Source organism: Mustelus asterias, chromosome 7 (assembly GCF_964213995.1).
Source record: "Mustelus asterias chromosome 7, sMusAst1.hap1.1, whole genome shotgun sequence".
NCBI lineage: Eukaryota > Metazoa > Chordata > Chondrichthyes > Carcharhiniformes > Triakidae > Mustelus > Mustelus asterias.
Genome location: NC_135807.1, coordinates 107,834,319 through 107,852,205, shown reverse-complemented (window position 1 = coordinate 107,852,205; position 17,887 = coordinate 107,834,319). Strand labels below are relative to the sequence as shown.

General features: G+C 46.9%; 1 protein-coding gene across 11 annotated transcripts in view; it reads left to right on the top strand.

Annotated features, from left to right (window-relative positions):
• oxr1a (oxidation resistance 1a) overlaps positions 1–17,887 on the top strand; it is an 894,274-nt gene that overhangs the window by 546,063 nt on the left and 330,324 nt on the right. For all 11 annotated transcript variants that reach the window (XM_078216653.1, XM_078216656.1, XM_078216650.1 and 8 more), the window contains one exon: positions 16,261–16,413. In XM_078216653.1, coding sequence (XP_078072779.1) covers positions 16,261–16,413 — 153 coding nt within the window. The remainder of the gene's footprint in view (positions 1–16,260; positions 16,414–17,887) is intronic.

The window sequence follows — 17,887 nt, the reverse complement described above, 5'->3', positions numbered from 1 at the left end:
CTGCCTCTGGGTTGGAGACCTAGGGATAATTTTAAAAGTACAATTCTGAGAGTGGGCTGTGCAAATAATCGTAGTGCTAAAACCAGACCAAACTATCTGAGATAGACATTTTTTCATTGTGCAGGGGTATCAAGGAATATGGGCCTGGGGCAGGTACTTGGAGTTAGGTGGAGCGGAGTCAAGAGGCTGAATGGTCTATTCCTGTTTCTATGTTCCTATGAACTGAGAGAACTTGTTGTGATTGCAAGTTGACCGTACCCACCATGTCTAATCTGACCATCAAATACTAATCTATATTAATCCCATTTACCAGCACTTGGTCAATAGCCTACTATGCCTTGGCGAGATGCTTCTTAAATGTTGTAGGAGTACCTGCTTCCACCATCCTCTCAGGTAGTGCGTTCCATATTTCCACAACCCTCTGGGTGAAAAAAGATTTTCTCATATCCCCTCTAATCCAATTACTCCTCATCTTAAATCTATGCCCTCCGGTCTTCGACACCTCGGCCATGAGGAAAAGATTCTTACTATCTACTCTATCTATGCTTCACATTTTGTATACCTTTATCAGATCCCCTCTCAGCCTCCTCTGCTCAAGGGAAAACAAGCCCAGCCTATCTGGTCTCTCCTCATAGCTGAAATGTTCCATCCCAGGGATCATCCTGATGAACCTGCTCTGCACCCTCTCCAGTGCAATCATGTCCTTCCTATAGTGTGGCAACCAGAACTGCACACAACAGTCCATCTGTGGCCAAACCAATGTTTTATGAAGATGTACTAAGGCCTCCTACTCCTATATTCTGCGCTGCAGCTAATGAAGGCAAGCATTCTCTATACCTTCTGCACCACCCTATCTACCTGTGCTTGCCACCTTCATGGATCTATGCACTTGTACACCAAAGTTCCTTTTTTCCTCAGTACTCCTTGGAGACCTATCATAAATTATGTATGTCTTACCCTTATTAGTAACCTCCCAAAATGCATCACCTCAACACTGCCCAAATTCTCAGCTGATCACCATCAGTTTGTAGCCTAAGACTACTTTCCTTCCTTTCAACAACACCAGAAATCTTTGTGTCATCTGCAGACTTGCTAATTATATCTCCTACATTCATATCCAAGTCGTTAATGTATATCACAAACAACAAGGGTCCCAGCACCTTGTGGTACACCGCTGGTCACAGGCTTCCAATCATGCAAACAGCCCTCTACCATCACCCTTTGCCTCCTATTGACAAGGAAATTTTGGATCCAATTTGGCAACTTGCCTTGGATCCCATGGACCAGCCTTTCATTTTGGATCTTGTCCATGTAAACCACATCAACTGCATTATCCTCATCAAAGTAGTTAGTTATCTTTTCAAAAAAAACTTAACTAAATTAGATGGGATTTCTCACCAATGAATCTGTGCTGACCTTAGGATAGAAGACCTTTACACTAATCTGGCAGGTGGCCTCAAGTTCACAGAATACTACAGTGCAGAAAGAGGTCATTCGGCCAATCGAGTCTGCACCCAATCCCACCCAGGCCCTATCCCCATAACCCGGGTTCGATTCCAGGCTTGGGTCACTATCCCCATAACCCCATGCATTTACCCTCGCTAATCTCCCTGACACTAAAGAGCAATTCTTTAGCATAGCCAATCCACCTAACCCGCACACCTTTGGACTGTGGGAGGAAACCGGAGTACCTGGAGGAAACCCACACAGACACAGGGAGAACATGCAAACTCCGCACAGTGACCCAAGCCTGGAATCGAACCCGGGTACCTGGCCCTGTGAGGCAGCAGTGCTAACCACTGTGCCACCCTTTTTTTTTAAAGAGGTTTTGCCTACACATTCGCTCTTCCTACTCACATCTGACTATTTGGGAGTCTTTTAATACACTCTCAGCAGTGTAGGTACCCCTTATATTTCTTTTTATTTCTGAGCTCAACTCACATGTGGCCACATTTGATGTTTCATTTAGTCTATCATCTCTCCTCACACCTGTGATTAATTATTTAATCAATAATACTACACCCCACCTTTTTTTATAGAATCCTGCAGTGCAGAAGGAGGCCATTCAGCCATTTGATTGGTACCATCTTCATTATTTGCCACATCTCCAAGTTTGGTATCACTGGCAACTTTTGAAATTTTACCTTATATTCCTTTATCCAAATTGTTATATGTAGCAACCTATAATTAATTAATAAGGAAAGACTAAAAACAACTGAATGCCTAAATCTCAACCTTGTGTAACCAGTCCTAAAATGGCAAGGACCAGGAAATAACTGATCATCAATACAATTTACTGAACGCATCATAAGTTGGCAACATCACAGCAGGAGCATTCAGTCTCTTGTGTTTTCCCTCAGCCCAAAGATATGATGAACTAAATTGACAATAATTTAATCACAACGATTTCATTACTTCTATTTCTGCAAGGATAGCATACTATTATTGCTGTTTCACAAGGAGCAACACTACATTGGATTCAGCATTGAACTAATTCAGGACGGAATAATGTTCAATTTTAAGAATTACAGTGCTTTTTGGGCTCGAAAGTGATGTAACAGAATGTAACTTTTTCATTTTCATATTGATATCTGATTTAATATACAAAAGATAATTTTCCAACCGAATCACTCCTCGACGAGAACCTTGCGTGCCCTTATCAGAAATTCCAATGGCCTTTGCACTATTCTCATCAATATCCTATAATCTGCACCTGAATTTCTTTCTTTTCCCTTCTCCTTCAATCAGCCCTGATTCCATTCTGCTCTCCCCTACCCTGGCCTATTATCCTCCCTTCCCCACTTCTGTTTTTTTCCCTCTGTCTCTTCCCAGCCCTACTTCTCCCCACTTCTTTGGACGGATTTAGCCCCGATTTATGAAAGGTAAATCATGTTTGACAAATTTGTTTATTTGACAGTGTTAATGAGATAAGGGGGAGCTAGTGCACATATTGCATTTGGATTTTTTTACGGGATGTGGGCGTCGCTGGCTGGCCAGCATTTATTGCCCATCCCTAACTGCCCTCCATTTCAGAGGGCATTTGAGAGTCACATTTGAGTAGGTCTGGAGTCACATGTAGGCCAGACCAGGTAAGGACGGCTGATTTCCTTCCTTAAAGGACATCAGTGAATCAGATGGGTTTTTACGGCAATTGACAATGGTTTCATGGTCATCATTAGATTTTTAATTGCAGATTTTTGTTTATAGCATTCAGAAAGGTTCTGCAAAGGTGGAAATGTGTGGGCACTCATTTAGTTTTTGCATTTCCTCATCCAAGGGTGAAATGAAAGCCCCTGGAGCAACAGCAGTTTCTCTGTGATCTGTTTGTATCTGTGTGAGTATAGAATTTTGAAATTCTTATTTATTGGTTTAGCATTTGGGGAGTAACCTTTAGCATTTCAGGACTTCCCTGAAAGGTTTTCCTGAGGATTAGAGGATAGTGATCCGTCATTTGCAAGACACTGGTTCTCTGCATCTGCTCCAGTGGGGATGGTCTACTCTGCTGGTGGGGCCTCCTCTGAAGAGGAAGAGAGGGGCAGGAAGGAGAGGAGGCCAGGTAAGCACATTTCAGAGACCTGTAAAAGGACAAGCAAGAATGGGCTCAGTTGTTGCAGAGTGAACAAGGAGGGCAGGATGGGAGGGAACACCCCATTCCCAGTGGCTAGATTGTATAGGCAATCTGAAAATATCTGAGGTGCAGGAGGCCACACCTCACCAGGGACACAGTGCAACCTTTTTGTAATGATAGATCCTTAAATTGCCTCCAACTGTGTGGGAAGCCATCCTATATCTGTGGAGTTGAAGGTTGCAGTGACCCTTAACTTCTATGCTTCTGGTTCCTTTCAGGGCTCAGTGGGAGAATCTGTGCAGCGTCTCTCAATTAGCTGCACACAATTGTGTCAAGCTAGTGACTGATGCCATCCACAGACACCTGTACTTTCATCAACTGCCAGCCAGATGAGGACAGCCAGGCAGAACAAGTGCAAGGGTGTGCAGTGGTTCCTGTGCATCCAGGGTGCTATAGACTGCATGCATGTGGCATCAGGGCATCATCAGGAGAGCAGGGAGCTTTCAATGACAGGAAGGGGTACCACTCAGTGACTGTGACTTCAGGACACAGATTCTGCAACTTTGTGCATTCAATGCATTACGCTGAAGCCATTTATAATATCACTTTCTTCCAACTATCATCTTAGAACATAGAACAGTACAGCACAGAACAGGCCCTTCGGCCCACGATGTTGTGCCGAGCTTTATCTGAAACCAAGATCAAGCTATCCCACTCCCTATCATCCTGGTGTGCTCCATGTGCCTATCCAATAACCGCTTAAATGTTCCTAAAGTGTCTGACTCCACTATCACTGCAGGCAGTCCATTCCACACCCCAACCACTCTCTGCGTAAAGAACCTACCTCTGATATCCTTCCTATATCTCCCACCACGAACCCTATAGTTATGCCCCCTTGTAATAGCTCCATCCACCCGAGGAAATAGTCTTTGAACGTTCACTCTATCTATCCCCTTCATCATTTTATAAACCTCTATTAAGTCTCCCCTCAGCCTCCTCCGCTCCAGAGAGAACAGCCCCAGCTCCCTCAACCTTTCCTCATAAGACCTACCCTCCAAACCAGGCAGCTTCCTGGTAAATCTCCTCTGCAGTCTTTCCAGCGCTTCCACATCCTTCTTATAGTGAGGTGACCAGAACTGCACACAATATTCCAAATGTGGTCTCACCAAGGTCCTGTACAGTTGCAGCATAACCCCACGGCTCTTAAACTCCAACCCCCTGTTAATAAAAGCTAACACACTAATATCACTTATGATATCTTCTTCACAGCTCTATCCACTTGAGTGGCAACCTTTAGAGATCTGTGGATATGGACCCCAAGATCTCTCTGTTCCTCCACAGTCTTCAGAACCCTACCTTTGACCCTGTAATCCACATTTAAATTAGTCCTACCAAAATGAATCACCTCACATTTATCAGGGTTAAACTCCATTTGCCATTTTTCAGCCCAGCTTTGCATCCTATCTATGTCTCTTTGCAGCCTACAACAGCCCTCCACCTCATCCACTACTCCACCAATCTTGGTGTCATCAGCAAATTTACTGATCCACCCTTCAGCTCCCTCCTCTGAGTCATTAATAAAAATCACAAAGAGCAGAGGACCAAGCACTGATCCCTGTGGCACTCCAGCCTCCAATCCGAAAATTTTCCATCCACCACCACCCTCTGTCTTCGATCAGACAGCCAGTTACCTATCCAATCGGCCAACTTTCCCTCTATCCCACACCTCCTCACTTTCATCATAAGCCGACCATGGGGGACCTTATCAAACACCTTATTAAAATCCATGTATATGACATCAACTGCCCTACCTTCATCAACACACTTGGTTACCTCCTCAAAAAATAGTCCCTCATAGTTATCGCATGCTGCGCCCTGCACAGTCTGGCTTCAGCAAGGAGAGAGCCAGTGAAGACTGTGGAAAGCAAGGCAGCTCCATAAGCTTGGGAAGCTGACCCCAGAGAAGGGTCAGAGGAAAAACCTGGGCATGCACAGGGTGAGGACTTTGAGGCGGACAACAAGAATATTCAAGGGGGCAGAGTTGCGAGGGATGCAGTAATCCAGCAAACTTTCAGCTCGGCATCCAAGGCATGAAGACAATGTCTCACTCGCAATGAAACCTTCCTTCAGAGCCCAACCCAGAATACCTACACCACACAAGTTCTCGACTTACAAGACTGTACAATCAGCCAACTCAGTCCATTGAATTCAGGAACTGGTGATGAAAAAGCATGCAAATAGGCCAAACCTAACAGAAAACTCCAAAGTAATGAAAGCAAATCATGTCACCCATGATACTGACTTGGTAGTTGTGGTGGCTGTGATGATCTTACCAGTTGTCCTCTGACCACCGGTGCTTGAGTTAACTCCAGCTGGGAAGGAGGATCCAGCCGCATGGCTGGGCACTCCTCAGTCATCATGGCATCACCACTGACAGAAGGGTGGAGGAGCTGGTGCCCTCGTCCATAGCACCCTGAGAGGAGCCACAGAAAAGGCAGACAGCTCGTCCACCAGTGTGAGGTGCGTTTGCACCTCGCTGCTCATCGGTGGACGAGCACCTCGCAGAGCAATGAGGTCCCTCGTCCATCTCAAACTGGCAGTGACCTGCGGAGGTCGCAGCTGGTGTGTTGGATGACAAGTGTAGACTGCCGCTCCTGGAACCCCTGGTCTTGCTCCCGAAACTGCCTCTCCACAAGAGTGGCCACTCCCTCAATAGAACATAGAACATTATTTAAGAGTGTAAGAGTAACCCGGAAGTAGCCCGGGCGCGGGGTCACGTGGGCGGACATTTTGTAGTTTTGTAAGCGCGCGAAGTATAAAAGGGAGGCCGCAGTATACAGCGGGCAGCGTCAGGAGCGGGCAGGGGAGTGAGTGGGAAGCAGAGTGAAAGCTGTAAGGGCTTTGGCTCACAGGGCTTCGGGGGGAAAGGGCGAGCAGGGGTGAGTTTCTTTTTTTTAATTTCTAATTTACGTTTCTCTGTGTACCTTGGTAGAAAGGGTGAAATATGTGTTAAGCCAGTGTGTTGTTCGCAGTGCAGTATGTGGGAGGTTCTGGAGGCACCTGGCCTCCCGGACATCCACATCTGTGAGGGGTGTGTCGAGCTGCGGTTCCTGAGGGACCGTGTTAAGGAGCTGGAACTGCAGCTCGAGGATCTTAGGCTGTTAAGATAGAATGAGGAAGTGATAGACAAGAGCTATCATCAGGTGATCACACCAGGGCCACGGGTGGAGGCCAAGTGGGTGACGGCCAGGAAGGGTAAAGCTCGGGTGGTTGAGAGCACCCCGGTGGGTGTGCCCCTACGCAACAAGTACTCCTGCCTGAGTACTGTTGGGGGGGACAGCCCATCTGGGGGAAGCAGCAGTGGCCGTGTCTCCGGGGTGGAGTCTGGCCCTGTAACTCAGAGGGCTAAGGAAAAGAGGAGGAAGGCAGTATTAATCGGGGACACGACAGTCAGGGGAACAGACAGGCGATTTTGCGGAGGCAGGCGGGAGTCTCGCATGGTGGTCTGCCTCCCTGGGGCTGGGATCCAGGATGTCGCTGGGCGAGTCCCAGAAATCCTAAGGTGGGAGGGAGAGGAGCCGGAGGTAGCGGTACATGTTGGTACCGCTGATGTGGGTAGGAAGGGGGAAGGGGTCATGAAAAGAGAGTATAGGGAATTAGGGAGACAGCTGAGAAGGAAGAAAGCAAAGGTAGTAATCTCAGGATTGCTGCCTGTGCCACGGGAAGGTGAGGACAGGAATGGAGTGAGGTGGAAGATGAATGTGTGGCTGAGGGACTGGTGCAGGGGGCAGGGATTCAGGTTCCTGGACCATTGGCACCTCTTTAGGGGCAGGTGTGACCTGCACACCAAAAAACGGGTGGCACTTGAATCCCAGGGGGACCAATATCCTGGCAGTAAGGTTGGCTAAGGCTACTGGGGAGAGTTTAAACTAGATAGGTTGGGGGGAGGGAATCAAAATGAGGTGACTAAGAGTGAGGGAGGTAGCTCGCAAACAGAGAAGGGTTATAGGCAGTGCAAGAGGGCGGATGGACAGGGAATAGAGAAGGGGAGAGCTCAGACCAAAGGATTGAGTTGTGTTTACTTTAATGCCAGGAGTATAGTGAATAAAGGGGATGAGCTCAGAGCGTGGATCGATGCCTGGAAGTGTGATGTGGTGGCCATTACGGAGACTTGGATGTCTCGGGGACAGGACTGGATACTCCAGGTGCCGGGATTCAGATAGAAACATAGAAAAACTACAGCACAAACAGGCCCTTCGGCCCACAAGTTGTGCCGAACACATCCCTACCTTCTAGACCTACCTATAACCCTCCATCCTATTAAGCTCCATGTACTCATCCAGGAGTCTCTTAAAAGACCCTATTGAGTTCGCCTCCACCACCACTGACGGCAGCCGATTCCACTCGCCCACCACCCTCTGTGTGAAAAACGTACCCCTAACATTTCCCCTGTACCTACCCCCCAGCACCTTAAACCTGTGTCCTCTCGTAGCAGACATTTCCACCCTGGGAAAAAGCCTCTGAGAGTCCACCCGATCTATGCCTCTCAACATCTTATATACCTCTATTAGGTCTCCTCTCATCCTTCGTCTCTCCAAGGAGAAAAGACCGAGCTCCCTCAGCCTATCCTCATATGGCATGCCACTCAATCCAGGCAACATCCTTGTAAATCTCCTCTGCACCCTTTCAATCTTTTCCACATCCTTCCCATAGTGAGGCGACCAGAACTGAGCACAGTACTCCAAGTGGGGTCTGACGAGGGTCTTATATAGCTGCATCATTATCCCCGGACTCCTAAACTCAATCCCTCGATTGATAAAGGCCAGCACACCATACGCCTTCTGAACCACCTCCTCCACCTGCGGGGCCGATTTCAGAGTCCTATGGACCCGGACCCCAAGGTCCTTCTGATCCTCTACAGTACTAAGAGTCTTTCCCTTTATATTGTACTCCTTCATCCCATTTGACCTACCAAAATGGACCACGACGCATTTATCTGGGTTGAAGTCCATCTGCCACTTCTCCACCCAGTCTTGCATCCTATCGATGTCCCTCTGTAACTTCTGACATCCCTCCAGACTATCCACAACCTCACCAACCTTCGTGTTGTCGGCAAACTTACCAACCCATCCCCCCACTTCCTCATCCAGGTCATTTATGAAAATGACAAACAGCAAGGGTCCCAGAACAGATCCCTGGGGCACACCAGTGGTGACCGACCTCCATTTAGAAAAAGACCCATCTATACCCACTCTCTGCCTCCTTTGGGCAAGCCAGTTCTGGATCCACAGGGCAGCAGCCCCCTGGATCCCATGCCCTCTCACTTTTTCTGGATGTTTCAGGAAGTCATGATGTGGCGATGCCGGCGTTGGACTGGGGTAAACACAGTAAGAAGTTTAACAACACCAGGTTAAAGTCCAACAGGTTTATTTGGTAGCAAAAGCCACACAAGCTTTTGGAGCTCTAAGCCCCTTCTTCAGGTGAGTGGGAATTCCCACTCACCTGAAGAAGGGGCTTAGAGCTCCGAAAGCTTGTGTGGCTTTTGCTACCAAATAAACCTGTTGGACTTTAACCTGGTGTTGTTAAACTTCTAACTGTGTTTCAGGAAGGACAGGGAGAGAGGCAAGAGAGGGGGTGGAGTGGCACTGCTGATCAGGGATAGTGTCACAGCTGTAGAGAAGGTGTATGCTGTTGAGGGATTGTCCACCGAGCCTCTGTGGGTGGAAGTTCGGAGTGGGAAGGGGCCGGTCACTTTGCTGGGAGTTTTCTATAGGCCGCCCAATAGTAACAGGGAGGTGGAGGAGCAGATAGGGGAACAGATCCTGGAGAGATGCAATAATAGCAGAGTTGTGTGATGGGAGACTTTAATTTCCCAAACATAGATTGGAATATCCCTAGGGTGAGGGAATTGGATGGGGAAGAGTTCGTTAGGTGTGTTCAGGAGGGTTTCCTGACACAGCATGTGGACAAGTCTACAAGAGGAGAGACTGTACTTGATCTGATACTGACCAATGAACCTGGACAGGTGTCAGATCTCTCAGTGGGAGAGCATCTTGGGGATAGCGATCATAACTCTATCTCCTTTATGCTTGCATTGGAAAAAGAGAGGATCAGGCAAGCTAGGAAAGTGTTCATATGGAGTAAGGGGAAATATGAAGACATAAGGCAGCAAATTAGAGGAGTAAATTGGAAGGAGGTATTCTCGGGGAAATGTACTGAAGAGAGGTGGCAGTTTTTCAAGGAATGTCTGTCTAGAGTTCTACAGGACAACGTTCCGAGCAGACAGGGAGGTCAGTTAAAGGAACCGTGGTGCACGAAAGCTATGCGGGACCTAGTCGAGAAGAAAAGGAAAGCGTACAAAAGGCTCAGAGAGCTTGGTGAAGATAGGGATTTAGGAGAGTATACGGCTTGTAGGAAGGGACTAAAGAAGGAAATTAGGAGAGCCAGAAAGGGTCACGAGAAGGCCCTGGCAGGTAGGATTAAGGAGAACCCTAAGGCGTTCTATAAATATGTGAAGAGTAAAAGGATGAGACGTGACGGAATAGGGCCTATAAAAGGTGAAGGCGGGAAAGTCTGTACGGAACCAGTAGAAATGGCAGAGGTGCTCAATGAGTATTTTGCCTCGGTTTTCACAGAGGAGAAGGACCTGGGTGGATGTACTGCGGGCGTGCGGTGGACTGAAAGGATTGAGTATGTGGACTTTAACAAAGAGGTTGTGCTGGAATCTTTGAATGGCATCAAGATACATAAGTCGCCGGGTCCAGATGGGATGTATCCCAGGTTACTGTGGGAGGCGAGGGAAGAGATTGCAGAGCCTCTGGGCGATGATCTTTGCGTCGTCGATGGAGACGGGAGGATTGGAGGATTGCAGATGTGGTTCCTATTTTCAAGAAGGGGAATAGGGATAGCCCAGGAAATTACCGACCGGTGAGTCTAACCTCAGTGGTTGGTGAACTGATGGAGAAGATCCTGAGGGACAGGATATATGAGCATTTAGAGAGGTTTAGTATGCTCAAGAATACTCAGCATGGCTTTGTCAAGGGCAGATTGTGCCTTACGAGCCTGGTGGAGTTCTTCGAAAATGTGACTAAACACATTGATGAAGGGAAGGCGGTAGATGTGGTTTATATGGATTTTAGCAAGGCGTTCAATAAGGTCCCCCATGCAAGGCTTCTAGAAAAAGTGAAAGGGCATGGGATCCAAGGGGCTGCTGCCCGGTGGATCCAGAACTGGCTTGCCTAAAGGAGGCAGAGTGTGTGTATAGATGGGTCTTTTTCTAAATGGAGGTCGGTCACCACTGGTGTGCCCCAGGGATCTGTTCTGGGACCCTTGCTGTTTGTCATTTTCATAAATGACCTGGATGAGGAAGCGGAGGGATGGGTTGGTAAGTTTGCCGACTACACGAAGGTTGGTGGGGTTGTGGATAGTCTGGAGGGATGTCAGAAGTTACAGAGGGACATAGGATGCAAGACTGGGCGGAGAAGTGGCAGATGGACTTCAACCCAGATAAATGCGCGTGGTCCATTTTGGTAGGTCAAATGGGATGAAGGAGTACAATCTAAAGGGAAAGACTCTTAGTACTGTAGAGGATCAGAAGGACCTTGGGGTCCGGGTCCATAGGACTCTAAAATTGGCCCCGCAGGTGGAGGAGGTGGTTAAGAAGGTGTATGGTGTGCTGGCCTTTATCAATCGAGGGATTGAGTTTAGGAATCCGGGGATAATGATGCAGCTATATAAGACCCTCGTCAGACCCCACTTGGAATACTGCGCTCAGTTCTGGTCGCCTCACTATGGGAAGGATGTGGAAAAGATTGAAAGGGTGCAGAGGAGATTTACAAGGATGTTGCCTGGATTCAGTGGCATGCCTTATGAGGATAGGCTGAGGGAGCTCGATCTTTTCTCCTTGGAGAGACGAAGGATGAGAGGAGACCTAATAGAGGTATATAAGATGTTGAGAGGCATAGATCGGGTGGACTCTCAGAGGCTTTTTCCCAAGGTGGAAATGGCTGCTACGAGAGGACACAGGTTTAAGGTGCTGGGGGGTAGGTACAGGGGAAATGTTAGGGGTACGTTTTTCACAGAGGGTGGTGGGCGAGTGGAATCGGCTGCCGTCAGTGGTGGTGGAGGCGAACTCAATAGGGTCTTTTAAGAGACTCCTGGATGAGTACATAGAGCTTAATAGGATGGAGGGTTATAGGTAGGTCTAGAAGATAGGGATGTGTTCGGCACAACTTGTGGGCCGAAGGGCCTGTTTGTGCTGTAGTTTTTCTATGTTCTAACATAGAACATTACAGCGCAGTACAGGCCCTTCGGCCCTCGATGTTGCGCCAACCTGTGAAACCAATCTAAAGCCCATCTCACCTACACTATTCCAATATCATCCATATGTTTATCCAATGACCATTTAAATGCCCTTAACGTTGGCGAGTCCACTACTGCTGCAGGCAGGGCATTCCATACCCTTACTACTCTCTGAGTAAAGAACCTACCTCTGACATCTGTCCTATATCTATCAATTTAATGCTATGTCTCCTCGTGCTAGCCATCACCATCCGAGGAAAAAGGCTCTCACTGCCCACCCTATCTAATCCTCTGATCATCTTGTATGCCTCTATTAAGTCACCTCTTAACCATCTTCTCTCTGACGAAAACAGCCTCAAGTCCCTCAGCCTTTCCTCATAACACCTTCCCACCATACCAGGCAACATCCTGGTAAATCTCCTCTGCACCCTTTCCAATGCTTCCACATCCTTCCTATAATGCGGCAACCAGAACTGTACGCAATACTCCAAGTGCGGCCGCACCAGAGTTTTGTACAGCTGCAACATGACCTCATGGCTCCGAAACGCAATCCCTCTACCAATAAAAGCTAACACACGGTACGCCTTCTTAACAACCCTATCAACCTGGGTGCCAACTTTCAGGGATCTATGCACATGGACACCGAGATCTCTCTGCTCATCCACACTACCAAGTATCTTGCCATTAGCCCAGTACTCTGTATTCCTGTTACTCCTTCCAAAGTGAATCAACTCACACTTTTCCGCATTGAGCTCTATTTGCCACCTCTCAGCCCAGCACTGCAGTTTATCTATGTCCCTCTGTACCCTGCAACATCCTTCCGCACTGTCCACAACTCCACCGACTTTAGTGTCATCCGCAAATTTACTAACCCATCCTTCTATGCCCTCATCCAGGTCATTTATAAAAATGACAAACACCAGTGGCCCCAAAACAGATCCTTGTGGTACACCACTAGTAACTGAACTCCAGGATGAACATTTCCCATCAACCACCACCCTCTGTCTTCTTACAGCTAGCCAATTTCTGATCCAAACCGCTAAGTCACCCTCAACCCCATACGTCCATATTTTCTGCAATAGCTTACCATGGGGAACCTTATCAAACGCTTTACTGAAATCCATATACACCTCATCAACTGCTTTACCCTCATCCACCTCTTTGGTCACCTTCTCAAAGAACTCAATAAGGTTTGTGAGGCACAACCTACCCTTCACAAAACCGTGTTGACTATCCCTAATCAAATTATTCCTTTCTAGATGATTATCAATCCTATGTCTTATAATTCTTTTCAAAACTTTGCCCACAACAGAAGTAAGGTTCGCTGGTCTATAATTACCAGGGTTGTCTCTGCTCCCCTTCTTGAACAAGGGGACAACATTTCCTATCCTCCAGTCTTCTGGCACTGTTCCTGTAGACAATGACAACATAAAGATCAGAGCCAAAGGCTCTGCAATCTCCTCCCTGGCCTCCCAGAGAATCCTAGGATAAATCCCATCCGGCCCAGGGGACTTATCTATTTTCACACTTTCCATAATTGCTAACACCTCCTCCTTGTGAACCTCAATCCCCGTCTGGTCCAATAGCCTTTATCTCAGTATTCTCCTCGACAACATTGTCTTTTTCCTGTGTGAATACTGACGAAAAATATTCATTTAGTGCCTCTCCTATCTCTTCGGACTCCACGCGCATCTTCCCACTACTGTCCTTGACTGGAGGAGGCTCTCTTCTCGGTGCTCAGGATCAACACAATCCTCATGGTCCATATGCACTCCTCCATGATGGAAGCCATGGCACAGTGATCCTCATGGATCTCCGCCAGATCTCTCTGTGTTTCCTGCTGGACATAAAGCATCTTCTGCCTGATGGACATCTCCAGAAGCTCGTCATCTGTCTTAGACTCAGCATGCTCCTGGTCTCCAGCAGTTCTTCCTCTGTTGGCACCCTGAGACCGCTCCACTTCTACCACTTTCTAACGTGAGTGTGAAATGCCCTCCCACTGTACACTATGCTCAGAGAAGACAACCCAATGCTCACTGTCATGTGATATCTGTGCTGGTGCCTGGTTCCGAGATGCAGGTGCAGAGGCTATGTCTTCCTGGTTGCTTGATGTCTGGTTTGCGTTATTTCATCTGTGGAAGGAAGGCACAACATCAGTGAATTCAATCACTATTGTCACTATACATGCTAGGTGGTCTGCTGAGACAATGGAGAGAGGCTGCACCTGTACTAGAGTTTCAATGGGCACCCTGACTGCGACAGTTCACTTTCTATTAAGTGGGGTCCATTACCTCTCCCATACCCCCACATCTGGTACCTACACAGTTACCGCCAACTCAAACCCCCATCTCACCAGGACCGTGGGACTAAGCTCCAGCACAAGAAAGTTTCTCGCTCCTAGTCAGCACCAGCAGATTCGGAACTCCCCCACCAGTTCAGCAGCATTCCATAATATTGTAACTTAGTTTTTCCTGACAAGGGACAATAGCAAGGCTCATTAGGGTTCAGTCTTCCTTTAGGACCATTCTAGCTGCCCCCTGACCCCACCAAGGCAATAAGCAAGCCATTTTACTCTGACATGCCTCCCCTTTCCAATGCATTGCTCCCTATTGTGCTGACAGTTAGCCTTGACAGGGAAGGCTTCATTGCAAGTTGGCATATCCACTCAGATCCCTGAGCACATATTGGAACAGGCATCCGATTAGACCAAGAGGTTCATGCCATCTCGTACACTTACCGACCACAGAAGATCATTTCATATAGAAACCTATAAAATTCTTACAGGACAAGAGAGTTTGATGCAAGAAGGATGTTCTCAATGGTGGGGGTATCCAGAACCAGGGGTGACAGTCTGAGTATGTGGGGGAAACTGTTCGGGACAGAGATGAGGAGAACTTTCTTCATTCAGAGAGTGATCAGCTTGTGGAATTCGCTACCACAGAAAGTAGTTGAGGCCAAAACGTTGTATGTTTTCAAGAAGCTTAGGAGACTTAGGGGTGATCTTATAGAGGTCTACAAAATAATGAGGGGCATAGATCAGCTGGATAGTCAAAATCTTTTCCCAAAGGTAGGGGAGTCTAAAACTAGAGGGTATAGGTTTAAGGTGAGAGGGGAGAGATACGAAAGGGTTCAGAGGGGCACTTTTTTCACACGCAGGGTTGTGAGTTTCTGGAACAAGCTGCCAGAGGTAGTAGTAAAGGCGGGTACAATTTTGTCTTTTAAAAAGCATTTAGACAGTTACATGGGTAAGATGGGTATAGAGGGATATGGGACAAACGTGGGCAATTGGGACTCGCTTAGTGGTTTAAAAAAGGGGTGGCATGGACAAGTCGGGCCAAAGGGCCTGTTTCCATGCTGGAAACCTCTATGACTCTATAGCACATGAGGTGAAGGGGGTTTAAAAAAAAAAAGGAGGAACGTGGGATCAGGCTGATGAGTTGGATGATCATAATGAGTGGCAGAGCAGGCTCAAAGGATCGAATGGTCTCCTCCTGTTCCTATTTTCTATGTCTCTATATTGTGTTAGCAATGCGATCTTGGGCGAGAGCAGGTTTCACCTGCGTCCATTTTGGGTGCGCCACAAACATAGCATTCAGGCCGTCGAGTATTGTGTACAATTATGGACTCCTCACCTAAGGAAGTAATTACTTGCAACAAGCCAGTGCAACAAAAGTTTACTGGACTGATTTTCTGGGAAGGGTGATTGTCCAATGGGTGGAGATTGAGTTGACAAGGCCTATATTCTCTAATAATTAGAAGAATAAGAAGTGATCTCACTGACATATGTAAAATTCTTGATAAGGTTATTTCCTTGACTGCAGAGTCTAAAACATGGGGTCATCATCTCAAAATAGGGACTGAGATGCTGAGAAATGTCTCCACTCAGAGGAAGCTTTCGAACTCTTTACCACTCGGTGCTGTTGATCCTTACTCATTAAGTATTTTAAGTCCAAGATGACATTTTTAATTGCTCAGGAAATCAGCGGATATGGGGATAGCACAGGGAGATGTGGCCTGATGATCAGCCATGATGTTATTCAATGGCAGAGCAGGGCCTATTGCAAGTGCCTATTGCTACTCCATTTCTTGTGTTCTCACTTCCCCTCACCTTGCTCTTTCTTCTCTCTCTCTTTCCTATGTCCCTAGCTTACTGGCATTATGCATGCATGGCAACTGCCAGTTGGATCAAATCACAAATTAGAAAGAATTAAAAGTAGTTGAATGTCAGATTTATGATGAGGTTCTCCCTCAGCATAACTTTACTTTCCGCTTATGGTCTCTTGGTATTAGTCTAGTTATGATTGCTGCTTGGTATAAGATTGGATTTACATATTGTATATCTGCCTACTCCCAAGATTCAGTGTCAATCAATGAAATTTGTGTGATTTCAGGATGTGGAACATGCTCACCACAAAGATTCAACTTGCTCACCAGCACACAGCTGCATTCGACCTGCAAGAGTGGTATCATCAACCTCTGAGGAAGAGGAGGCCTTCACTGAAAAATTTCTCAAAATTACATGCAGATACGTAACCGATGGGAAGGTAATTATTCTAACTTTCATTTAATCTGTCTGTTTTAGTGTTTCCTTGTCTGTTCAGATAGTGTATTATGCAAATTTTCCCATAATTTTGTTGCTCAGGAGTTGTTCTCAAGTGAGGTGTGGGGTGAGTAGCTTTTTTGTCTTCCATGTTTGAAGTGACCATTTGGGCAAAAAGCCAACTTGTGATGGTGGAATCATATACCAGGATAGAGGAGTAGGGTGAGAAATATTAGATGCTGCAGCATTTTAAAATATTTTGTGGCTTATCTGTATCAATTATTAGTCAAACGTTTCTAGAGTGCTCTCACTGAGCATTGGTTTCCTCACATTATGAGTAAAGGCAGGCACAGCTACTACCCTGCAAGGTCATCTGTCGTCTCCCTCACTAAAAGTAAGCAGTCCTCTGCAACCATGCTGCAGTCAGTAGGGTAGCAGGACTTCAGGAAAATTAGGACAGGCAAGCATTAGACAGACCAACACTGATTAGCACTATTGGCTGACCTTTGGGATATTGTAAATTTGGTTTAGAATGTTTCTTTTGGTATGGCTTTTATTTCACCATTGTACCTAACACAATGCTGCGACGATCATTGGCAGAATGAAGGAATGATTGGGGCGGCACAGTGGTTAGCACTGCTGTCTCACAGCACCAGGCACTTGAGTCCGATTCCCGGCTTGGGTCACTGTCTGTGTGGAGTCTGCATGTTCTCCCTGTATCTGTGTGAGTTTCCTCTAGGTGCTCTGGTTTTCTCTCTCAGTCCAAAGATGTGCAGGTTAGGTGGATTGGCCATGATAAATTGCCCTTTCGAGTCGGGGGATTAGCAGGGTAAATATGTGGGGTTACGGGGATAGGTCCTGGGTGGGATTGTGGCCGGTGCAGACTCGATCGGCCAAACGTTGAGCTGGTGTTTGACAAAGGGTCATCTGGACTCAAAAAGTCAGCTCTTTTCTCTTCTTACAGATGCTGCCAGACCTGCTGAGATTATTCTTCAGCATTTTTTCTTTTGGTTTCAGATTCCAGCATCCGTAGTAATTTGCTTTTATTATGTGGTGAAGAAGGCATTGGGCATGCTTGGTTTCATTGGTCAGAACATTGAATACAGGAGTTGGGACCTCTTGTTGAAGTTGTACAAGACATTAGTAAGGCCACACTTGGAATATTATGTACAGTTCTGGTCACCCTATGATAGAAAGCATATTATTAAACTAGAAAGAGTGCAGAAAAGATTTACTAGGATGCGACTGGGAATTGATGGTTTGAGTTATAAGGAGAGGTTGGATAGACATGGATTTTTTCCCCTGGAGCGTAGGAGGCTTAGGGGTGATCTTACGGAGGTCTATAAAATAATGAGGAGCATAGATAAAGTAGAAAGTCAACATCTTTTTCCAAAGGTAGGGGAGTCTAAAACTAGAGGGCATAGGTTTGGGGGGGGGGGGGGGGGGGGGGGGGGGGGAAGGAGAAGGGAGAGAGAGAG